General features: G+C 30.2%; 2 protein-coding genes across 7 annotated transcripts; one reads left to right on the top strand and one right to left on the bottom strand.

Moving 5' to 3' along the window:
- Positions 1-2,201: 2,201 nt before the first annotated feature.
- On the bottom strand, positions 2,202-7,917 carry LOC130666733 (golgin-84). Of its 2 annotated transcripts, none has more exons than XM_057467968.1 (6): positions 7,812-7,917; positions 7,543-7,739; positions 5,937-6,909; positions 4,322-4,561; positions 2,405-2,629; positions 2,202-2,334 (listed from the first exon to the last, which is right to left on the bottom strand). In XM_057467968.1, exons 2-6 carry the CDS (start codon positions 7,680-7,682, stop codon positions 2,275-2,277), a joined length of 1,638 nt encoding a protein of 545 aa, XP_057323951.1. In that variant the 5' UTR covers positions 7,683-7,739; positions 7,812-7,917; the 3' UTR covers positions 2,202-2,274. The 2 variants fall into 2 exon arrangements, with proteins under 2 accessions (XP_057323951.1, XP_057323952.1); XM_057467969.1 differs by having other exon boundaries at positions 7,543-7,736; positions 7,812-7,866.
- Positions 7,918-10,481: 2,564 nt separating this feature from the next.
- On the top strand, positions 10,482-15,013 carry LOC130666517 (uncharacterized). Of its 5 annotated transcripts, none has more exons than XM_057467595.1 (3): positions 10,482-10,620; positions 14,092-14,219; positions 14,302-15,013. In XM_057467595.1, exons 2-3 carry the CDS (start codon positions 14,175-14,177, stop codon positions 14,812-14,814), a joined length of 558 nt encoding a protein of 185 aa, XP_057323578.1. In that variant the 5' UTR covers positions 10,482-10,620; positions 14,092-14,174; the 3' UTR covers positions 14,815-15,013. The 5 variants fall into 5 exon arrangements, with proteins under 5 accessions (XP_057323578.1, XP_057323576.1, XP_057323573.1 ...); XM_057467593.1 differs by having other exon boundaries at positions 10,602-10,620; positions 13,971-14,219; XM_057467590.1 differs by lacking the exon at positions 10,482-10,620 and adding an exon at positions 13,414-13,566 and having other exon boundaries at positions 13,971-14,219.
- Positions 15,014-25,646: the final 10,633 nt, after the last annotated feature.

Below are 25,646 nucleotides of genomic sequence, written 5' to 3'. Positions count from 1 at the left end.
AATTTATGCATCTAAAAGTCTATTATTTAAAACGAATTCAGTTCGTTATTTTATTCAAGTTAATTAATTATAATAATAGCTTAGTTAATTATCCTCGAAAATAAATCTGAGAATTATTTCCAACCGATTTTCAAATTTTTAAGACCAAAAAATTAATTTCTAACACAAAAAAAAAAAAAAATCTCTTCGAGCTCGAAAATACTTTTGTATCCCATTGTTTTCGAAAAAACCGTTTTTTGGCATTTCTTTCTCCCACGATATCTCACGAACGAATTAACCGATTTTGATGGTTAAGGCGGCAATTGACGTATTCTATTGAGTTATAGAGCTGACTAGATTTTGAAGTTGATCGTAAAAGTCGTTTCGGAGAAATCAATAAAAAGCTAAAAAAAAAAAAATTTTTTTTCGTAATTCGCCAATATTTTCGAGTCTACTTGATCAAATGATCTGAAATTTTCAGAAAAGTTGATGGCCAACAAGCTCTTTCGATCGCTGCCTTAACCATCCAAATCGGTTTATTTACACACACACACACACACACACACACACACACACACACACACACACACACACACATACGCACATACATACATACATACATACAAAACGTCGACATCTGATGAAATTTCGATTTTCGTAAAACGGGGTGAAAACAATAACTTCCCGAATTTTTCGAAAATCGTCGATTTTCTTAGCAAAAAGTTAAAAAATTTCTAATGCGGCAAAAAAATATCAAGTAGTACAGCGAAGTGAAAATGTCATAAATAATATTTTACATGCTGAAAATTTCTCCAGTTAAAAAAATATTTACATTGTTTATAAAGACTAGGTAAGGTTTCATTGGGGCGTCAGTAGACCCCCGGTGGGTCCTAGTCGTCGATTATTTTGCATATTATGAGATTTTTAATTATATTGATTTAAAATTGATCCGATGCGGATATCTGCCTTTATTCTCCATATTGATAGATAGATAAATAAATTTATTTGATCTTGGAGTCGAGACTCCCTCAAGACCTTCAATATTACATAATTGAACAAATTTTATACATAGAATACAGCACTTTTTAATAATATAAGTAACAATATAAAATAATAGTAACTAATTAACTAATTAATCTTATGATTTACTGATTTACACGTTCCATATAGTAATTAAAACAGGCCTTACGGAATTCTTCAAAATTATTTAACGTAGTAATATTAGCTGGTAAGGAATTCCAGACGCGTGTACCATGAACAAGAAAAGAATTTTCATACATACTACAATTAAATCTAGATAATCGAAAATAATCATCTCTTAAATCTCCTCTTCGCAACGCAACAGGTAAAAACTCTAACTTACTTCTAAATAATTGCCGATAATTTAATCGAATTTCCTTATAAAAAAGACAAGCTAGAAAGTAATCTTGATTTCAAGTTCAACCACCCTAGCTGAATATAGTAGGGTGTAACATGTTCAAACCTTGATATTCTGAAAATATATCTAACACAACAATTTACTTTCCGTTGCAATCTGAGTTGTAGTTTATTTGAAATATTAGTATATGCTGCACTGCAGTAATCAAATATTGGAAAGATCAGAGTAGTAATAAGTTTTATTCTCAGCTGTTCATTAAAAATTTCATTATTAATTTTTAATTGCGCTAAAGTTCTCATCGCACGACAACACTGACTTGCAACCTGACTTTCCCATAACATAGTATTGTCAATCATGATGCCTAAATATTTTACAGTTTTTACATATTGAATAACACAATCTTTAACATATTGTTATCATTATTATTATATAAATATAAGGATAAGATTTATGAAGGATGGCTGGGCTACCAATGACAGCGTCCAATATTTTGGATGGTTATTTTAGGCGGCCCCTGATTAAGAAAAATTATTTGAAATGATTTAAAACAATTTGAATTGGCTAATATAAAGATATACACTTAGCATGGATTAAATCATTTTCTTAATTAGGTGTAGCAGCGCCTGAAAGAAAAGATATTATACAGGTGAAATGGGATGCCGAGGCATTCCAATTCTCATCTTCATGGACACTTTGTTTTGTCTACAAGTGGGCTGCGAAGACGTTCTAAAAATGCTTATCAGCGATATTTTCGTTGAAACGGATTAAAATTAATTTATTACAAATTATTATTAAATAACTTCTATTCATATAATTTATTAATTTGACAGAAATGTAACAAATATAACTTTAATAAAACAATTTATTTAATTAAATATAATCGCAATTTTTATTTACAGGAAATATTTTGTACATTTTTACGTCAATGAATGCGATTGAAAAAATAGCACCACTAGCACCCAAAATTGAAGAAAAGTCTGAAATAACATAAAATTCATCTAAATATTTCTTTTTTTTTTTTATAATAGTTGGTAATTATCTACTTACAATGTAAGTAATAACAAATATGCGTGCCAAAGGATATCGTCTTAAGAAAACCCCGATCCTGATACTTATTGTATCCAATGTAGAATATGCTCTTTTAACTCTGCGAGTAACGCCTGTGTCGAATGGTGATTCAATTAAAAATGTTGGCACTTGGGATTTAGCATCATCAGTATCATTAGTGAAATTCAATTTTCTTGAACTCCCTACGAGCCTTCGATATTCATGCTATTTAAATTAATTTCAGTTTTAGAAATACCAATGAATAATTTTATGAAAATAATAAAATTAACCTAATAGTGAATTTTAAATTTATCTTCAAAAATTTGAAATCCCGGGAAAAAATGATCAGACCTGACCATGCCTGTTCATGTATGATCAGGCCTGAAATTAGACCTGATCATGCCAGTTCATGTATGATTAGGCCTGAAATGAGACATGATCAGGCCTGATCATACCTGTCCATGCCCGTTCATGTCTGTTCATGTCTGAAGCGTTGAATACACTCAGGCCTGATCATGCCTGTTCATACCTGTCCATGCCTGTTCATGTCTGTTCATGTCTGAAGCGTTAAATACAGTCAGGTCTGATCATGCCTGTTCATACCTGTCCATGCCTGGTCATGTCTGTTCATGCCTGTTCATGTCTGAAGCGTTAAATACGCTCAGGCCTGATCATACCTGTCCATGCCTGTTCATGTCTGTTCATGTCTGAAGCGTTAAATACGCTCAGGCCTGATCATACCTGTCCATGCCTGTTCATGTCTGTTCATGTCTGAAGCGTTAAATACGCTCAGGTCTGATCATACCTGTCCATGCCTGTTCATGTCTGTTCATGTCTGAAGCGTTAAATACGCTCAGGCCTGATCATACCTGTCCATGCCTGTTCATGTCTGTTCATGTCTGAAGCGTTAAATACGCTCAGGCCTGATCATACCTGTCCATGCCTGTTCATGTCTGTTCATGGCTGTTCATGTCTGCTCATAGATCTAAAATTTTGTTGACCAAGAATCTATCACGTATAAGATTTTTATTACTTGAAGTTCATACGAAACTTACTTTTCAACTAAATCTCTTGGGTCAGTGGGTAGCGAGTTACACTTTCGAGCGCAAGGTCCACGGTTCAAATCCTGCACACGCCCGAATTTTTTATTTTTTAAATTTTTATAGCAATAATTATATACATGTATAATTGAATATAGTTATACATAATTATATATAATTATATAGGGCCATTTTTTATATATAATTTTTTTACCCGGATGGGAGTGGACAGACATGAACATACCTGATCAGACCTGAACATGCCCGATCAGGCCTGATCATTTTTATGCCTGATCAGGCCTGAAGATTCATGCCTGATCAGGTCTGATCATTTTTTCCCGGGATGATAAATTAAAAAATTTAATTTTGAATTTTTTTTAGGTCGAATTATTGAGGCGAAATGACCATTATTTTTGTGTGTAGTTTAAGAAATTGAGTGACAATTGACGTCAAAAATTTTTTGGTCAATTTTTTATATAACAATTTCCTGGGCAATATTAAATTTACGAGACTTTGTAATTGTAAGTAAACTGCAATGCAATTATGATCGCTCTAAATTTTTTTTTTTACTTTTATTTAGACGCGAAATGACGTTAAAAAAATGACGGTTAATTTTCTACAAAATAAAGATAGCGCGGGAGTTGGCATTACATTCAGAACATGATTGTTGCTCAATTGACGTCAATTGTCAGACAATTTCTCTGCCTTACATCACTAAATCGAATAAATCAAGACAAAATCATACACGATATTTGTAAAATTTTTTCGATCAGTAGCTCAAAAATTTAAGCCTAATAAAATAAATATTTTAGCAATTAGTTTAATGTTAAATTTTGATGAGTATAATTTTTTCGTGTATTAAAAATAATATTCTTACTTCTCTTTTTTCTAACTGCAAACGTAATGCGTTTCTATCTGAAGTCAAAGCTTCAAGTTCATTTTGTTTTGATACTAATGTTTGAGTCAACGCTGACAATCGTGACTCAATTGCACTTGATGGAGTTGATATTGCTGATAATTGTGATTTTAAACGTGAAATTTCAATTTCTTGTTTTTGTAATTTAATCGACCAGCTTTCACGTTGAGACGATAGTTCATGTTTCAGCGCTCTAGTTTCCTATAAAATAAAAAAAAAGAACATTACTACAATTGTGAAGTTCCCGTCAAGTTTCTAATAAAAAAAAAAAAAATGATAATTAATTATTCTAGTAATATATAATAAAACTTTGGTCACTCCCGGGTCAAAAAATTAGATCTGTTTTAAAATAAATGATAAATTCAAATATTTTTCCTTTAATTCAAGTTTATAAATCGTATTTATTTTATATAAGAATTTAATCTGTTTTTGCCCGTACTATTCCTTATCCAGGCTAATATCAGACTTATTTTCGTATGATATTTAGTCTTTTTTAAATCGCGTTTAGACTAAAAACAGACTTTTTTATTATAATTATTGCTCTATGTTCAATTGTTTTTAAGGACAAATCGTGACTTTTTATAAATATAAATAATAATAATAATAATAATAATCTAAATTTATTAATTTATTTTAATTTTCTTGGTAGTTAAAACATGCTAATGCGCTTCCATAATAAGATGTCACACAGAGAAAATGTTGGCTCGAAACCTACCAATTTTTACAATGCTGTCGACTAAACTTGAAACAGGGAGTAAAGCATCCAAAAAATTATCGTGCTCTTACAAAAAATGATGATGAAACTTATCGATGAGCTTCAATATCAATTACTTCCATACATTAAAATAATTTTGATGCAGCATAATAATTTTTTATAAGAGTATAGTAATTTTTTGGATACTTTACTTTCTGTTTCAAGTTTGGTCGACAGCATAATAAAAATTGGTAGATTTCGAGCCAACATTTTTCTCCGTAGCACAAGAATTTTGATGTTTCCTTATGCCAAAATATTTTCAATTTTATCCAGTAAATAAGAGAAAATTCTTGACATCTCAAGAGTTGTTTTATCACTTTTATTCAATGATATAAATATTCAATGAAGACTAAAAAATTAAGCTGTCAAATTTTCATTAACTGCCGACATTTTTAAACAAAAGATAGTAAATAAAACATAATCAATTCTGCAACTTGATGTTTTTTCATAAATATTGCCCATAAATAAAAATTTTATAAGTCCATGATTTAATCTAGTTTTGTCCTTGTAAATTTTCAAAACTAAAATTTTTTAAAGTTCACGAATTAATCTAATTTAGTCTGCTCGTAACGCGTTTGTTTTTTAAAGTAGCAGGTCGAAAACAGCTTAAAATTTTCATAAAAGATCAAAAACAGATCGAGTAGTCCAATCAGACTAAAATCAGGTCAAATTTTTCAGTCCGGGTAGATCAAAAACAGATTAAAATTTTTATCGAAGTTCAATAACAGACCAAGTAGTCCAAATACAGCCCAGTCAGACTAAAATCAGATCAAATTTTTCGACCCGGGTATAAAAAAATCAATAAAAGTAAAATTTACAAACTTCTAAATGCATTCGTGCATCTTCTTCGGCTTCGACACGTTTCTTTTTTTCACTTGAAATAATTTCATACGTTTCTCTATTTGTCGCTATTATTTTTTTATTCATTTCTTCAATTTTCAAATCAGCATTAATTAATTCTTCTTGAGCAACTTTTAATTGTCGACACAGTTGTTGATTTTCTTGTCGAAGAGAATCACACTCTTGTTTAAATTGATTCAACTCCGTATCTGAACTATCGGCAATAACAGGAGAATTAGAATACTTAAGTTCAGCAATTAATTTATCTTTTTCTTGCAATGTTTTTAATGCCCTCGCTCGGTATCGTTCCAATTCTTCCCTAGTTGACTGTAAATCTAAACGATTTCTCTCCAGTACTGACTGTAAATTTGAAATTTCTCTTACGTACTGAATCACTTCTGTTTCTTGTAACTGTAATTTTTCTTTCAACGTTTCAATCTCTTTTTTATTATCATTATTCTGTTGCAATAGTAATTTATTTTGTTCTTGATAATTTTTTTTTATAAATTCTGGAGTCATTTTATTATTCTCATTTGTAAAATCATCAAATTGTTTCATAGTCTCCAGTTTATTATCTATCACAATATTCTCCGTCAATCCATTGTGTAAATCTTCCGCCTCTATTAGATCGGGACTAAATCTGGTGTAAATATCTGCCGGATAATTTTCAGATTCGGGAAAATAATCAACATCTGGTACATCGACGACTAATGTATGGGGAAATTCAGGTGATGATCTACTGCTGTGAGCAGAATACTCCGACATGAAATCTTTGTTGTCAACAGAATGTTCGACCGACAAAGACGAAGGTGTCGACGGTGCATTGAGTATTATATTACTGATTAATTGTTTTGTCGGGGAATTCATTGGGGAATTTGAACAAGACTGCAATTCATCCTCTTTATTAATAAATTTTTTTAACGTGTTTGTAATTTCCGATTGTCCATTGGGTGAACTATTTTCATAACAAATAAATAAATTATTTGCATGGATAAATTTAAAATACAGTAGAACCTCGATAAGTTAAAATTCAAGGGAAACTTAAAAAAATTTGAGTTATCGAGTTTTTTACTTATCGAGAGTTTAAGTTAGAGAGATTATTAAAGTAAAATTTTTAACTTAACGAGGTTTATTGATTGGAAACTTGAGTGTGAAAAAGATACATATAATTCAATAGAAATGATAGATTTATTTATTTATACATATATATTTACTCTTATATGAAAAGTCCTACTGAGTAAAGGTCCTCCCCCTCCCCTTTATCCTTTATTTCCCTAGTTCCCGATTAAGTGAAAGACTAAAGTGAAAATCAATTAAGCTTTTGGCGAAACCTTTTGTTTGCATACATACTTAATACGATGACTCAATGATATTACTTTAAGTTATGGAGGTCACCAAAATATTATTTTAAGTTATCGAGGGCAATGCTCAAAATAATTGTTTGAGTTATCGAGGTTTTGTACTTTAAGTAATAGAGGTTTTAAGCTGTGAAGGGAAGGGAATCAAAAAAATTTTTAAGTTACAGAGGTTTTGAACTTATCGAGGTTTGAGTTATCGAGGTTCTACTGTAATTTAATAAATTACTTACTTATCAGCCCAAGTAATATCTGTCAACTGATCATGTAAAATCATATCATTTTTATCTTTACTCAAAACAGCAGCTGTGTTTTTATCTATTTTATTCAATAAATTTTCAGCTTTACCAGCAAGATCTGACAGCCACGCCATTGTGCATTGTAAATTATTTAAAAAATTGTTTTTTTTTTTTTTTGCTATGTACGACTACTGAAAATGATAAACAAAAGATTATAATTTACTGTGTTGGGTTTTATTATTTTATGAAATTTTAATTCTTACCACAATTATTAATTCGAGGTTAGTTTGAAATTATTTAAATGTCTATATTTCAACGTAGATAAATATTTGGGTCTAAAATATATATAACTATTAAGAAATTTTTGGCTCCACCTACCGTTAATCCACTAAAATTCAATTTTAATAACCACTGAAGTCACATTAGTACTATTGGCAAGGTGCGCGACGAAAACGACATCTGTCGACCGCATTAAATCATCCTCAAAAAGCACAGAGAATACGGAAAGTTTTTATAAACAAATAATTAAAATTTTTAAAGATTGCGAAATATATGTGTGATACCACATTTGAAAGGTGGAAAAATATAGAGTAGATTGTACTGAAAAAAATAAGTATAAAAAATTTTAATAAATACAAAATAAATATTATTTTGAACGACATAAGGTTAGCTTGTAATAATAATAATAACAACAATAATAGTCATAATAACAAATGAGTTAAAATAATTATAATTATAATTTTTTCAAAGTTAAAATTATTAATTTGCATTAAGTAAAGAAATTGAAGTGATTTAAATTATTCGTAATTTTAAATTTTAAAACTCAACAATTAAAAATACTTTGGGTTAAAAATTTGTAATTTAAAAAATTCCCCGTAATAATTTTTAGCCAAAGATGAATATCATGGATGGAAATGTATAAAACTTGCAATTACTATTTCTGTCAGTATTTTTGCAATTAACAACACAACAACTACTTGTTCTTATTTTTTAACATTGCTTTCATTTAACTATTCACAAGACAAGTGCGATTTAACGCGTATTTCGTCCACTGCAGGCGCTACAATCAATTCGATTGTCCCCACCCTATACTCCACACCCTACCAATAAATTCTTGAGTATTTTTCACAACAGAAGTTTAATAATAAAAAACTATAAAAACTAAATTACAATACAAAAATAAAAAATGAAATTGGTTTATGATTTTGATAATTATTAAAATTTTATTGAAAGTTAGAGCGATGCGTGCTTTTCTAACTTAATAATTCTCAAAACTAAACAATTATGCATTTTAAATAAATTCCATGAAAATTCACCTTTACTATTGCTATAATAATAATAGTATATATTTTATCCACAATGCTATATTCAGGTGTCGTTTATCGGTACTAAAAAATTCGATTTTCACCAATCAGATGACGAATAAATTTCTCCACCAATCACATCACGAATAAATTGATGCCACATACATTTCATCTCAATTTTATTATGGGATTATTATGGGAATTTTGCCAAACATAGTTATAGTTGGATTAGCGAGACTTTGAGCTTCGGTTTTTTACCCCCACCATCAAGGCGCAATGTCTGAAGTATTGAATTTAGATGGCGGGGGTAAAAACCGAAAATATACGAAACGCAGTCTCGCTAATCCAACTATAGTCAGTTATTCAAAATAGGTGGCGTAAGAGTAGGCAATAGTTATATTGGGTAAGGTTACTAGAATTCTAGTAACCTTCAGCCAGTTGAGCTCAACCAACAGTCAAATTGAGCGTAAATTTGACGTCAGATTAAAGCCACTACCCTAATAGGAGAGTTTGCTTGAGCAAAATTTTACTGTATAAAAGTTTCCTTTAATTTTTCGTCAAATTTTCGTCAACTTCGGACTTTTCCGTTTTTGACGACAATTTATGTACAACTTGCCATACAATTTGACGTAAATTTACTACCCGAATTAAAATGCAAATTCACTTCAAAAATTGACCAGAAAAAATTTTTCGTCAACTTTCAGAAAAAGTTTTACATCAATTTATTGTTAATTTGACTTGAAAAATTCCCTAACAGCACAGTTTGCTTGAGCAAAAATTTACTGTACAAAAGTTTCGTTGAATTTTTCTTCAAATTTCCGTCAACTTCGGACTTTTCCGTTTTTTACGACAAGTTGTATGCAACTTGTTATTGAATTTGAGGTAAATTTACTGCCCGAATTAGAATGCAAATTCACTTCAAAAGTTGACTAGAAAAAACTTCTCTTTAATTTTCAGGCAAATTTTATGTCAATTTAACTTGAAAAATTGTTAAGTTTATTTTTACGCTCAACTTGTACACAATTTTATGTATAAATTTGATTACCTTCTGAAATAGTAAGAATGAACATTACCGACCGTTTTTTTTCGTACAAGTTTACCTTGAAATTGAAGAAAAATTAATCGCAAATTTTTATTTTCAACTTTTGCTGTGAAATTGTCTGCGAATTCAGGCAGCAGATTTCAGGTAATTTCAACATCATATTACTGTCAATTTCAATGCAAAGTGACTATTAGGGTATTAGACGTACTCGAGACATCAAAAATTAAGTAGCAAAATTTGACTGCACCCTGATAACCAGGGTTTCTCGTACAAAAGTTGGTATTCATTAGTTTGCGACCAACTTGACGACAAGCTGTCGACAACTTTAACATTTGCAACTTTTGCCTACAAGTTACCGCCACTTTCTGAGAAAGTTGACGTCAGTATGGAGCCGCAACTGCCCCGATAACCAGTTGAGCTCAATTTTACGTCAAATAGTATATAACTTAGATTGGTTTACGTAAAATTGAGCTCAACTGGTTATCAGGGTGGAATGCAGGTTTCTTGAGAAAATGCGAGGCAATTTACCGTCAACTTATTGAATTTCCAACTTTTACCACCAATTTTCTCAGAAAGTGTCGATCAACTTTGGAAGTATCAACTTTTGCGGGCAACGTGGTGTCCAGATGCGGCTGTAGTTTTACGTCAGTTTCTCTCCAACTTGGCTATCAGATAGTAGCTCAAGTTGACCTAAATTGTTTAGATGCGATTTTACAGTTTCAGAAGGTAATTTTGACGTTCACTAAATAATGCAGTTTTATAAATTCCATCAATAGAAAACGAAAGTTCAAGAATCTATGTATTTTCAATTGATGAATTTCATCTTCTACCTTAAATACTATACTATAAAGATCATGAATTCTTTAAAAATTATATAATATCACATTAACTTTTATAATTTTCTCTAGCAAATTGATCGGTCAGAATAAATCTTTATCTTTATACAACTACATGAGTGTATCTAGTTATACTTTTCATCTTAATAAGAGATATTCTAAATGATAATTAATAACAAAAAAATTTAATTATATTGTGTAACATTTGATTTTAAAAATTTACACTCTACATGACTTTAGTAATCATAATTACAAAAGGGAAGGATTCATATTAAAGAGAAGCCAGCTCGCAACATCTAGCAACTATTCAACAAAGTATACGTGCGAGTTATTTTTCTTTATTGGTTTTTATACTTTTATTCACCGTTAATTCATTTATACATAAATTTTATATCTCCACTATTACTGAAAATAATTTCTATATTCAGTACATTTACATTTTCCATTATTTTTTGCTTATTTATCGATGTTCTCGATCACCGTCGTTTTTAATCAAAACCTCGATGTTTTCGTGAACAAAGCGACCGACGTTTTTGCCGTCGCTCGAGTCCACTAGGGTATATACTTATATATCCATGTTCTTTACCAAATATACTTATACTTTTTACTAATAGTAATTCGAGACATAAACTTACATATTTACGTTCTTTACTTTACCCATTCTATGACTTTACTTATTACCTACATTATTTATATTCTATTTTCCTGTATTTGGATACAATCTTTCAGTTAAATATTCTAGACTATCAGAGGTGTATTCTTTTATAATTATTCTATATTTAATTAATTGATACGATTGACATTATCATTTATCGTGAAACATCATTATAATTATTCTAATGCTATATTTCTATTAACCTATTTATTATACGAGTCGCTCTTTATTTAATATATAACTATATATTAATAATAATAGTTAAGTTCTTGCGATATATGGTTTTATAAATAACATTTATTTACTGTATATTTTCTTTTATTATTGTTTATAGAGTGTGCATTTGTCTGTAACCATATTTACTTTTAACTATGGAACAAGGGCCTATTCATGATTTTTATGCGTGTGTTTTGTTTAGGGTTTAAGGATCGGGTGACAGGAACGTTCCAAGACCACTCAAACTGTATTTATATTTCTCTGAATACAAAATAAAGATTTATCTATTTATTTATTTAACTTTCTTATAATAAAAATGTAGAATCGAATGATTATGTGCCACGACGATTTATTACTTAAACAATTGACTAAATGTTGATAAGACGCAATAAATATTGTAAGATATTAATATATGATTTCAAATGCGCGCCTATTTGTGGATAAGTTCACTAATTAATTAACAGGTGGAGGCACCTGAGGCCACTGAGGACATAACAGACCAGTGACAAAATTCAACATTGGGATAATGGTTGACCCAACCTCCCTATTCTAGTAACCTTGCTCTACCTTCCATAATTACGAGAAACTATTGTATTGGCAGGGTGTGGAGTATAGGGTGGGGACAATCGAATCGAGTGTAGCGCCTGCAGTGGACGAAATACGCGTTAAATCGCACTTGTCTTGTGAATAGTTAAATGAAAGCAATGTTAAAAAATAAGAACAAGTACAATCAAATGCAGGTATTCATACCGTACCCGGTTACAAGCGTGTCTTGCAGATCTCTACCATTATCACTCTACCAACATACAACTCTCTTAAATAGATTTCTATGCGAAAATATCAATACTAAATATATTTATGTTGCAAAATAATTCTATGTAAAATTATCTCTATGTAAACTTATTCTATTAAGTATAAATATATGCGAAAATAATTCATGTCCAAAATATCTCTATATTATATATCTCTATGAAAATTAAGTCTCTACAAAATTTACTATAATATGACAGAATTATGTGTTAACATATTTATATTATGGAATTTCTCCATAACTATACAACTCTCCTTAATATTTCTCTATTCTGCATATCTCTATGACACAAAAATTCTAACGAAAAATTTTTCTATTTAAAAATTTTTCTATGTTGACAAAAGTCAGTTTCATAAGATCTCTCAGCAAAAAAAAAACTAAGTTTTACGAATGATTTTGTGTCTTACCACCAGCAATCGCGTGGCGCTACCATAAAATTCCAACAACAATACAATAATAATAATAATGATTTAAGTAATTATAATTTTTTCTTTTTAAATGTCATTAAATTTGAATCCTGACTTTGTCAGTATTTTATTATAATTTCATTTGAATCCTGACTTTGTCAATATTTTATTATAATTTCAAATTTAATGACATTTAAAAAGAAAAAATTATAATTACTTAAATCATTATTATTATTATTGTATTGTTGTTGGAATTTTATGGTAGCGCCACGCGATTGCTGGTGGTAAGACACAAAATCATTCGTAAAACTTAGTTTTTTTTTTGCTGAGAGATCTTATGAAACTGACTTTTGTCAACATAGAAAAATTTTTAAATAGAAAAATTTTTCGTTAGAATTTTTGTGTCATAGAGATATGCAGAATAGAGAAATATTAAGGAGAGTTGTATAGTTATGGAGAAATTCCATAATATAAATATGTTAACACATAATTCTGTCATATTATAGTAAATTTTGTAGAGACTTAATTTTCATAGAGATATATAATATAGAGATATTTTGGACATGAATTATTTTCGCATATATTTATACTTAATAGAATAAGTTTACATAGAGATAATTTTACATAGAATTATTTTGCAACATAAATATATTTAGTATTGATATTTTCGCATAGAAATCTATTTAAGAGAGTTGTATGTTGGTAGAGTGATAATGGTAGAGATCTGCAAGACACGCTTGTAACCGGGTACGGTATGAATACCTGCAGTTGATTGTAGTTGTTATGTTGTTAATTGCAAAAATACTGGCAGAAATAGTAATTGCAAGTTTTATACATCTCCATCCATGATTTTCATCTTTGGCTAAAAATTATTACGGGGAATTTTTTAAATTACAAATTTTTAACCCAAAGTATTTTTAATTATTGAGTTTTAAAATTAAAAATTACGAATAATTGAAATCACTTTAATTTCTTTACTTAATGCAAATTAATAATTTTAACTTTGAGAAAATTATAATTATAATTATTTTAACTCATTTGTTATTATGACTATTATTGTTATTATTATTATTATTACAAGCTAACCTTATGTCGTTCAAAATAATATTTATTTTGTATTTATTAAAATTTCTTATACTTATATTTTTCAGTACAATCTACTCTATATTTTTCCACCTTTCAAATGTGGTATCACACATATATTTCGCAATCTTTAAAAATTTTAATCATTTGTTTATAAAAACTTTCCGTATTCTCTCTGTGCTTTTTGAGGATGATTTAATGCGGTCAACAGATGTCGTTTTCGTCGCGCACCTTGCCAATAGCCTACATACAGTCGTTATACTGCCATTAAGATGGACGCCTTGATACTAACTGTGAGATCATTTACTGAGAACCTTGTAAGTTATAAATCAATTATTAAATTTATTAGTTTTATATTAATTAAGCAAATATAATAAGTAATAATTAATTTTTCTACAGATTAAAAGAGATTGCTTTTGCGATTCAAATTTTTTTCGCTATGAAGAAGGTGCAAAACTTTGCTTATGTGAGAATGAGTATCGGAAATTGAAGAACTACGTGGGTCACTTTAAATATTTGGAATGTTGGGAGATAGTCGATAATGATATACATGATTTTTCACCAAGTTCAAAAGAAAACAAAATTATACCGAAATCCAAGACTAAGGACACAGAAAGGGTGATCGCGATGTTGATGATTCTTGAAATTGAAGATAAACTTAAATACTTAAATTCCAAAAAAATCATAACTAATCCATTGTACACAGAAATTCATGATAAAGTCAAGTTATTAAAAAGTGAATATCCATCAGTATTAGCATTTTCAAAACAATTACGTCAAGTCAAAGATGAAAGGATATATAGCGATCTTAAGAGGTTTCATTTGCACCGTAATCTTCTAGATCATCCCATGGATTCCCAATGGAATGAAATTTATAAAGAGGTCGAGAATTTGAAGAGAGAGATGAGTTAAATATCTAAAAAAATCTTATTATTTTTTTTTTTTTCAATGATACGCAAATATGAGTGATAAGTTGTGAAATGAAGTAATAGAACACTGTAATTATTAATAAAACATGCGGAGTAATGTGGTATATAATTGCTCAACATATCGTTTGTTAGCTATCTTTGATTGTTAACTTCACCGTAATTACAATTAAACTATTAAAAATAAATTTCATTATTTGTACTTTCTCAGTTTAATAAGACATTAATATTATTATTATTTTTTAAAATTGATAATTTAAAAAAAAATTGCTCAATTTTTTTTTTTTTTTTTTTTTCATTTTTATGAAAATTATTGGTTAATAATAATAATAATGATAATCATTTTGATTCATTATTCTTTGGGGATACGACATTTCCGAGTGTATATTAGAATCCCTGGTTAAAAAAGAGAATTAAAGAAGATTAAAAATGAATTGAATCCTTTTTAATTCTCTTCAGAGAATTAAATAGAATTAAGGAGAATTCATATTTAAAAATTTTTAATACTTTTAAATTCTCTTCAGAGGATTAAATAGAATTAAGGAGAATTCATATTTTGAAATTTTTAATACTTTTAAATTCTCTTTAGAGAATTAAATAGAATTAAGGAGAATTCATATTTTGAAATTTTCAATACTTTTAAATTCTCTTCAGAGAATTAAATAGAATTAAGGAGAATTCATATTTTGAAATTTTTAATACTTTTAAATTCTCTTTAGAGAATTAAATAGAACTAAGGAGAATTCATATTTTGAAATTTTTAGTACTTTTAAATTCTCTTTAGAGAATTAAATAGAATTAAGGAGAATTCATATTTTGAAATTTTTAATACTTTTAAATTCTCTTCAGAGAATTAAATAGAATTGAGGAGAATTCATATTTTGAAATTTTTAATACTTTTTAATTCTCTTCATATTAATCGAATAGAATAAAGAACTATTCTCAAGAAAAATATAGAGAGCCCGAACTGGGATGGATATCCCGAATTGTCCATAGGAAAGACCACTGGTTATACCAAAAATTATATATTATCTATACCAGATATATATATATATAGGACGTGGTGCAGGGTATACTGCGCCACTACCAGTAGGTACATCCCACTCTGCTGCGCAAAGTTCACTTGGTAGCAGTAGAGCGAAGACGGACGATTAACGTCCGCTGCATTTGCTTTTAACCACTGATCTCTATACACTCGTTGTCATTAATGCCTGGCCCCCTGCATGGCTAAGATTCTATAGCCTGGGGGACCAGGCATTAATGACAACGAGTGTACTAACTGGATAGCTGATTCTATAGTCCGCCATTGTCACCGATCTGTGCATACAGTAGCGCCTTCAAATAGTTGTCAGAGAACTAAATCGTAACCAACTGCGCTTGCGCGCCCATAATTTTTAACATGGTGATTAGCCGTAAGTTTTCACGTGGTCAAAAAAGCATCACAGTTACATTACGGCAATCTCATAGAGTAGACGTATTTCTGTAAAAATATCCATTAACACGTTCACCGCAACAAAGTTATTTTGATTTCATTTAATTACATTGCGAATAGTTACCCCAGTCGAAATATGAAGTGTGATTCCAACGTCTCTAGCGTTTCAAGTGTAAATCCAACTTTACATTTGCAACGTCGGAGAAGTTGGAGTTACGTTTGTAACGCTCGAGACGTTGGAATCACACTTCATATTTCGACTCGAGTAATTATTTATTTTAGTAATTTTAGCATTTCTCAATAAATTTATCAAGTTTTGTTGTTTCGATATATAGGGGAGGGTGGGGTAAAGTGGGCCCCCCTAAAATTTGAGAGCAAAGTGAGCACCCTGAAATTTTTTACGAAAGAGGCTCATAATAAGTCACCTTTACTTTTTTACGACTATTCATTTATTACTTATTAGCTTATTTATGGCTTACCCATTTTTGCCCACTTTCCCCCAGGTTTTAAAATTCGTAATTTATTATGAACACAGCTTATTCATAACATTTTTAAAATGAAGAATTTAAAAAAAGTAAAACGAGCAATAAATTTGTCTCACACAATTTTTTTAGATGGGGGCCCACTTTGCCCCTAATTTTCGATTTTTCAATTTTAATGGACACAGCTTATCAATGTTAAATAACAAACAAGGGCCTATAAAGTAGTGTAACGAGTAAAAAAAAGTAAATATAATCCCATTTCTAGCTTACGCGGCCCACTTTTCCCCATCCTCCCCTATATATATATATATATTAGACTGATTCAAAAAAATTGACTATTTTTATTTTCAAAAATGATATCGAAAATAATGTTCGAGATGACAAAAAAAATGGTGTCAAAGATTAAGCTCTTAATAATAATATTAACAACTGCCGCATCGCAATTTTTGATTTTCCATTTAAATAACATGAGAAAAATTTTTTTCAAACTTTAGAATTTTAAAATGTTATAATAATAACTTATCAGCAGATCATTATATCGGAAAGACCAATACATAATTGTGTAGGAAATTGAATGCTCTACAAAGAAATTTGTTTTTAGAGAGTTATCCAAGGTCAAATTTGGATTGATGATAAGTTTAAGTATTATTTGACTTTTTTGACGAAATTATCAGACTTATCTTAAAATGTTGTAGTTTTTTTTTTGTAGATTGTTTTATTTTCTACAAATTATCTCTTATGAAGTTTTTCAAATTTTTGAAAGTTCTTTAGTTATTTGCATTTACATTTTAATTTGTTCCAAGAAATCTTATTCTGGTCCATTTTATTTACTTACTTTGAAACGCGAATAACTAAAGAACTTTTAAGAATTTGAAAAACTTTATACGAGATAATTTGTAGGAAATAAAACGATCTACACAAAAAAAGCTATAACATTTTAAGTCTGATAATTTCGTCGAAAAAGTCAAATAATACTTAAATTTATCATGAATCCAAATTTGACCTTGAATAAATCTCTAAAAATCGAATTTATCAAAAAATGATAAGAAACCTTTTACGTCAGAACTGCTCAAACATTGGAGTGATAAAAATGCATTTTCACTTATTCTTAGGTAAAATTAAATTCCCTGCAAAAAAGGTCTGATTGAAAATTTTCGTCAAACAAGCCGTTTCCGATCAATTAAGCTTAATAAATTGATAAATTTTTTCGATTTAACATTATTACTATTAAATTTTGTAACTGACGAATCAGTAAATATCTAAAAAAGAGCATGAAAAATTTTTGGAAGAAATTAAATGCTCTACAAAAAAGGTCTCTTAACATTTTAGCTTAAATTCACTTCTTCTAAAATTATTAACGATTAAAATCGAAGAAAAAATTAAAATCTAAAGTTTTTTGTTCTTAACTCAATTTTTTCCACTAAACGGTACAAATTAACTATTTTGATCATCATTAAGCATTATTCATAAAAAATCTTTCACTATTTAACATTATTCTAACATTATTATTACAAAAATCTATAAATTTCACAATAAATATCAATTTATTTTCGCTCAATTGATAATTTCTAAACAATTAATTTGCATGTCTGGAAATATTATCATTGTGATATTTAACGATAGAAATTATATAAAAAAGTTTGCTCTTTATATGTTATAATTATTTTCTCAATATAAGCTGAATTAATTGAATTTACTACTCTATTAGTACTATATAATATACTATACAATTTACCAATATATAATATGCTAATTACATTTGCTACTCTTTCAACAATTATTTTTATTTACTTTAGCCGATAATTACTCTAGTAAAATAACTTTCCACACTTCAAAGTAACATTCTCGTAATTTAAGTTCCCCTATGTGTCCTTTTTTATTTTACGCATGCGCTCTTAAATTCATATTAGTTCCCTGACAACTATTTTGCGGCGCTGGCTCCGCTCCAGGCAAGGCCTATTTTTTCGAAATTCTTCTATATGTATCAGCTATCCAGTTAGTATAGAGATCAGTGCTTTTAACACTTCTACTATAAGTGTCCATATCCAAGAAGCCCGCACGCTCTAGCGGTGAGCGCGGAACTAACTTTCGCTCACTTACTCTCTCCCGCCAGATTGTCACTCTTACATTTTTTTCCCGTTGCCTTTTTCTCTTTTAATTACTTTTTTTTTCCACAAATTTCTCCATAAAAAAAAATAAAATTTCACGTATAAAGTTATTATTTCTTTTCTTTCCCAGAATAAAATTTTAATATATAAATAATTACTAATCATTATTATTTTGTTTTTTCAAAGTTTAAGGCCATTCTCAGACAGTGCTCTCCACTTTTTAAAAATTTTGAATGACTTTCAACTGTTATAAGCGTATCAAATTTTTAGCAATTAATTAAAAAAAAGTTGAAGAATTAATTGAAAAAAGGACAACGTAGTTGTAATTTCGCCGATATATAGATTTAAAAAAAAATTATTTACACTTGATATCAATTAGAAGTTAAACAAAATTCGTTAAATAAATTTTCGTGAAATCGTCCTGTCAATTTTATAATTAGAATTTTTTAATTTTGTTGGGTAAGTAATTTTTTCTAAATTCTATATCGCAACGAAATTACGACTACGTTGTCCTTTTTTCAATTAAAATTTTAATTTTTTTTTAATTGATTAATAAAATTTTAATACGGTTATGATAGTTGAAAGTCATTGCATATTTTTAAAAAGTGGGGGGCACTGTCTGAGAATGCCCTTAAAAGAAAAATAATTTTTTTTGTTATGGTCACATAATTCTCTCGAATTCTCAGCGAGAACAGGAATTGCAACATGACTTTGAAATTAAAAAAAAATAAGATGGAATATAACTTTTTCGAATCCTGTTTTATTCTCTCGAATTCTCGGGAAGAACAGAAATTGCAACATGACTTTAAAATTAAAAAAAATAAGATGGAATCCCTGTGGAAAAGGTCTTATAAAATCTCATAAAAAAAATTTGCTATGAGAAAACGATCAGTATTTGTCCACGAAAAATCTCAAAAATTCTGATACAATTATTTTCTCATAGATGGTGCATCAAAAAAATTTTTTTCTTAAAATTCTCATATAAATTATCAGAATCTATAAGAAACAGAAGCTGTAATATTGTGATTATAAGTATTTATAAGTTTTCGAAAAATGTAAAGTTTACAATTGAGTAGATTTTGGAAATGAATAAGATTGTATGAGACGATTTCTGAAGTATTGATTAAGGTTTATATGCTAAATTATTGAATTTTTTAGCATGAATTCAAAAAGTTTTTATTATGAATACTCAAGAATATTTGTATGAGTATTTACGCGGAAAATCTTTAGCAATCTATTCACGAAAAATCTATGAAATAAGTCCGTATATTTATTCATCAAAAATTACTCAAGTAAACATTAATATTAAATATTAAAGTCATAATGTATTATGGGATATACCATAGTACAACCCAAACAGGTACTTGTTGGTCTGTCAAATGACAGAGGAGTACTCGAATAAAATCGTATTGAAATTTGGAATATAACACTTCTGAAATAAATGTCTGACCAGGGACACTACAAATCGTAGGCGCGATCTCGTGGCGAGCACCGAACTACTCCCGCTGCTGCTGCCTAGCACCGTTGACTTTATCCTTCTCCATATCGATCTTTTCTCCCGAGAAATTTTTTCTCTTGGCTTATAGTCCATCGGCTGAAGAGGAGGTCCCGTAAACATTTTGTTGGCACCGGGTAAATCCAACTGTTTCTTATGTATTTTGGGCCAAGGATCACGAAAATCGGGTCCATTTTGTTCAAAAGTGGTGCAAACAATTGTTTATAACAATTTAATTGTTTAAATCAAAATAACTCCCGAACGGCTGGTTTGTTGGGGCAGCGTAGAGGAAAAAAAATGTTCAGAATAAAAAAATACACAAAAAAGATATCATATGTTTTTTTTGTATCTCGAATATTTCGCGAGATATAATAAAAAAACGAGCCGGCGCTCGGACCTCTCCCTCTCGCACTAGCGACTGCCTATGCGCGAGCTCTCTCTGCGCCAAATCGCGTCAGATGCTTGATTGGCCGGAATTTTTCCAAGTTTTTTACATTAAAAATCAAAGAAAAAAAAAAAAAATCGACAAATTGTCGATACTACCAATCGACAGCATTTTTTCTGAAACGAATTTCTGTCGTATCGTCAAAAGACGTTTTTTTTTTTTGTTCACAAATGTTATAAACAAATGGATTTTTTCAAAGTCCAGATTGGGTTCAAAAAATCGATAAAATGTTGATACTACCAATCGACAGCATTTTTTCGGAAACAAATTTCTGTCGTATCGGCAAAAGACGTTTTATTTTTTTGTTCACAAATGTTATAAACAAATTAGTCCCTCGGCTGAAGAGGGAAGCCCGTATGCACTTTTAGGTCCCCGGATTCTGATTAATGATATTTACGTATTTTTTCCCGAGGATCACGAAAAACTAGGTTATTTTGCTCGCCGATGGTAGGTTTAATTGTTAATAACAATTTAATTGTTTATAACGATATAAATCAAGAAGGACTGATTTGACGGGGAAGTTTATTTAAAAAAAAAGTTTTAAAATTAAAAAACCAACAAAAAATGTCCTTATCATTATTTTGATAGAATGAATATTTTCGGAGATAGCGCAAAAAACAACAAGTAGCGGTCGAACCTCTCTCTCGCGCGCACGCATCCCACGGACTCTAGCGACGAACGACAGGAACAGAAAAATACAGGGACGAAAAAAAATTCAATTCTCGGTGTCAACTAAAGATTAAGAAAAGAAACTCATAGATATCATAGAGGAGACTCTATGGAAGATTTCCAGACCCATAATCGATGGATCCACCCCATAGACACCGAGTAACAGCCCTATAAAAGGGGGTTTTTTAATTAAATTGACGGATTTTCGACTTTAGAAATTTCAATCCTCGGTGTACACCTGAGATTAAGAAAGGAAACTCATGGGAATTTTCTAGGACACTATAAAGAAGATTCCCAGACCCATAATTAAAAGATTAACCCCATAGACATCGAGTAACAGCCCCATAAATGGGAGTTTTTTAATTAAATGGACGGATTTTCGACTTTAGAAATTTCAATCCTCGGTGTACACCTGAGATTAAGGAAGGAAACTCATGGGAATTTTCTAAGACACTATACAGAAGATTCCCAGACCCATAATCGATAGATTAACCCCATGGACATCGAGTAACAGCCCCATAAATGAGGGTTTTTTAATTAAATTAACGAATTTTCGACTTTAAAAAATTCAATCCTCGATGTTCACCTGAGATTAAGAAAGGAAACTCATGGGAATTTTCTAGGACACTATAAAGAAGATTCCCAGACCCATAATTAAAAGATTAACCCCATAGACATCGAGTAACAGCCCCATAAATGGGAGTTTTTTAATTAAATTGACGGATTTTCGACTTTAGAAATTTCAATCCTCGGTGTACACCTGAGATTAAGGAAGGAAACTCATGGGAATTTTTTAGGACACTATACAAAAGATTCCCAGACCCATAATCGACAGATTAACCCCATAGACATCGAGTAGCAGCCCCATAAATGAGGGTTTTTTAATTAAATTAACGAATTTTCGACTTTAAAAAATTCAATCCTTGATGTACACCTGAGATTAAGGAAGGAAACTCATGGGAATTTTCTAGGACACTATAAAGAAGATTCCCAGACCCATAATTAAAAGATTAACCCCATAGACATCGAGTAACAGCCCCATAAATGGGAGTTTTTTAATTAAATGGACGGATTTTCGACTTTAGAAATTTCAATCCTCGGTGTACACCTGAGATTAAGGAAGGAAACTCATGGGAATTTTCTAGGACACTATAAAGAAGATTCCCAGACCCATAATTAAAAGATTAACCCCATAGACATCGAGTAACAGCCCCATAAATGGGAGTTTTTTAATTAAATTGACGGATTTTCGACTTTAGAAATTTCAATCCTCGATGTACACCTGAGATTAAGGAAGGAAACTCATGGGAATTTTTTAGGACACTATACAAAAGATTCCCAGACCCATAATCGACAGATTAACCCCATAGACATCGAGTAGCAGCCCCATAAATGAGGGTTTTTTAATTAAATTAACGAATTTTCGACTTTAAAAAATTCAATCCTTGATGTACACCTGAGATTAAGGAAGGAAACTCATGGGAATTTTCTAGGACACTATAAAGAAGATTCCCAGACCCATAATTAAAAGATTAACCCCATAGACATCGAGTAACAGCCCCATAAATGGGAGTTTTTTAATTAAATGGACGGATTTTCGACTTTAGAAATTTCAATCCTCGGTGTACACCTGAGATTAAGGAAGGAAACTCATGGGAATTTTCTAAGACACTATACAGAAGATTCCCAGACCCATAATCGATAGATTAACCCCATGGACATCGAGTAACAGCCCCATAAATGAGGGTTTTTTAATTAAATTAACGAATTTTCGACTTTAAAAAAGTCAATCCTCGGTGTACACCTGAGATTACGAAAGGAAACTCATGGGAATTTTTGAGGACACTATACAGAAGATTCCCAGACCCATAATTAAAAGATTAACCCCATAGACATCGAGTAACAGCCCCATAAATGAGGGTTTTTTAATTAAATTGTCGAATTTTCGACTTTAAAAAAGTCAATCCTCGATGTACACCTGAGATTAAGGAAGGAAACTCATGGGAATTTTCTAGGACACTATACAAAAGATTCCCAGACCCATAATTCAAAGATTAACCCCATAGACATCGAGTAACAGCCCCATAAATGGGGGTTTTCAATTAAATTGTCGAATTTTCGACTTTAAAAAATTCAATCCTCGATGTTCACCTGAGATTAAGGAAGGAAACTCATGGGAATTTTCTAAGACACTATACAGAAGATTCCCAGACCCATAATCGATAGATTAACCCCATGGACATCGAGTAACAGCCCCATAAATGGGAGTTTTTTAATTAAATGGACGGATTTTCGACTTTAGAAATTTCAATCCTCGGTGTACACCTGAGATTAAGGAAGGAAACTCATGGGAATTTTTGAGGACACTATACAGAAGATTTCCAGACCCATAATTAAAATATTAACCCCATGGACATCGAGTAACAGCCCCATAAATGGGGGTTTTTCAATTAAATTGTAGAATTTTCGACTTTAAAAAATTCAGTCCTCGATGTTCACCTGAGATTAAGGAAGGAAACTCATAGGAATTTTTGAGGACACTATACAGAAGATTCCCAGACCCATAATTAAAATATTAACCCCATGGACATCGAGTAACAGCCACATAAATGGGGGTTTTTCAATTAAAGTGTCGAATTTTCGACTTTAGAAAATTCAATCCTCGGTGTCCACCTGAGATTAAGGAAGGAAACTCATGGGAATCTTCGAGGACACTATACAGAAGATTCCTAGACCCATAATCAATAGATTAACCCCATGGACACCGGTTGACAGCCCCATAAAAGTCGTTATTTAACTTGTTTTTCGAGAATTTGAGTTTTAAAAATTTAAGTTCTCGGTGTCTACTCGAGATTAAGAAAAGAAACTCATAGAATTTTTATAGTAGACCCTACTGAAGATTTCCCGACCCATAATTAATTGATCCACCCCATAGACACCAAGTACCGACCCCATAAGATCCGAATTTTATCTTATTTAACTAAAACTAGACTTGAAAAAAATTTAGTCGTCGGTGGCAGCTCGAGATTAATAAAAGAAACTCATAGAATTTTTATAGTAGACCCTACAGAAGATTTCCTGACCCATAATTAATCGATCTACCCCATAGACACCGAGTGACAGCTCCATAAGAGTCGTTATTTAACTTGTTTTTCGCGAATCTAAGTGTTATAAAATTCAGTTCTCGGTGACCACTGTATATTAAGGAAAGAAACTCATAGAATCTTTTTTAGTAGACCCTTCTGAAGATTTCCTGACCCATAATCAATCAATCAAATATTTAAAAAATATGTATAGTAAATATATATTTTTGATAACTCACTTTTGGCCGATTTTTATATATATTTTAAATATATTTTAGATATATTTAAGAAATATTTCAAAATACATAAAAAATACATAGCTAAAAATATAAAATAAATATATTTTGCATATATCTAAAATATATTTGATATATATAAAATATATAAGAAAATCAGCTAAAAGTTAGTTTTTAAAAATGTATTTACTATAAATAATTTATATATATTTATATATTTTTAATATATTTAAAATATATTTTTTATATACTTCGTAATTTATTTTGTTTTTCATAGGGGAAAACACATACGAAGTACTAAATACTTTATTCGTCTTAAATTATATTGAAAACAATAAAAAACTTGATCTTTTAATTACATGTCAATGTTTTGATTAAAATATATAGTTTTCACATTCTTTGTTATTTACACAGTGGCAAAAACTGCAACACAGCATATTATTATTTTTGCAGCTACAATAGAATTTTTTAAAGTCGAAAATTCGTTAATTTAATTAAAAAACCCTCATTTATGGGGCTGTTACTCGATGTCTATGGGGTTAATATTTTAATTATGGGTCTGGGAATCTTCTGTATAGTGTCTTAGAAAATTCCCATGAGTTTCCTTCCTTAATCTCAGGTGTACACCGAGGATTGAAATTTCTAAAGTCGAAAATCCGTCAATTTAATTAAAAAACTCCCATTTATGGGGCTGTTACTCGATGTCCATGGGGTTAATCTATCGATTATGGGTCTGGGAATCTTCTGTATAGTGTCTTAGAAAATTCCCATGAGTTTCCTTCCTTAATCTCAGGTGAACATCGAGGATTGAATTTTTTAAAGTCGAAAATTCGACAATTTAATTAAAAAACCCTCATTTATGGGGCTG

This window comes from Microplitis mediator, chromosome 4 (assembly GCF_029852145.1).
Source record: "Microplitis mediator isolate UGA2020A chromosome 4, iyMicMedi2.1, whole genome shotgun sequence".
Classification (NCBI taxonomy): domain Eukaryota; kingdom Metazoa; phylum Arthropoda; class Insecta; order Hymenoptera; family Braconidae; genus Microplitis; species Microplitis mediator.
Note: the sequence above shows the minus strand (reverse complement) of the source record. Positions and strands in the feature narration are given on the sequence as shown.

Bases quoted from the DNA above. Each gene is read 5' to 3' on its own strand.
- LOC130666733 (XM_057467968.1), bottom strand. From the start codon at position 7,682: ATGGCGTGGCTGTCAGATCTTGCTGGTAAAGCTGAAAATTTATTGAAT. The intron at 6,910-7,542 runs GTAAGTAATTTA...TTATGAAAATAG, and splicing joins GATATTACTTGGGCTGATAA to TTCACCCAATGGACAATCGG. The intron at 2,335-2,404 runs GTAAGTAGATAA...ATGTTATTTCAG, and splicing joins TATTTGTTATTACTTACATT to ACTTTTCTTCAATTTTGGGT.
- LOC130666517 (XM_057467595.1), top strand. From the start codon at position 14,175: ATGGACGCCTTGATACTAACTGTGAGATCATTTACTGAGAACCTT. The intron at 14,220-14,301 runs GTAAGTTATAAA...ATTTTTCTACAG, and splicing joins GATCATTTACTGAGAACCTT to ATTAAAAGAGATTGCTTTTG.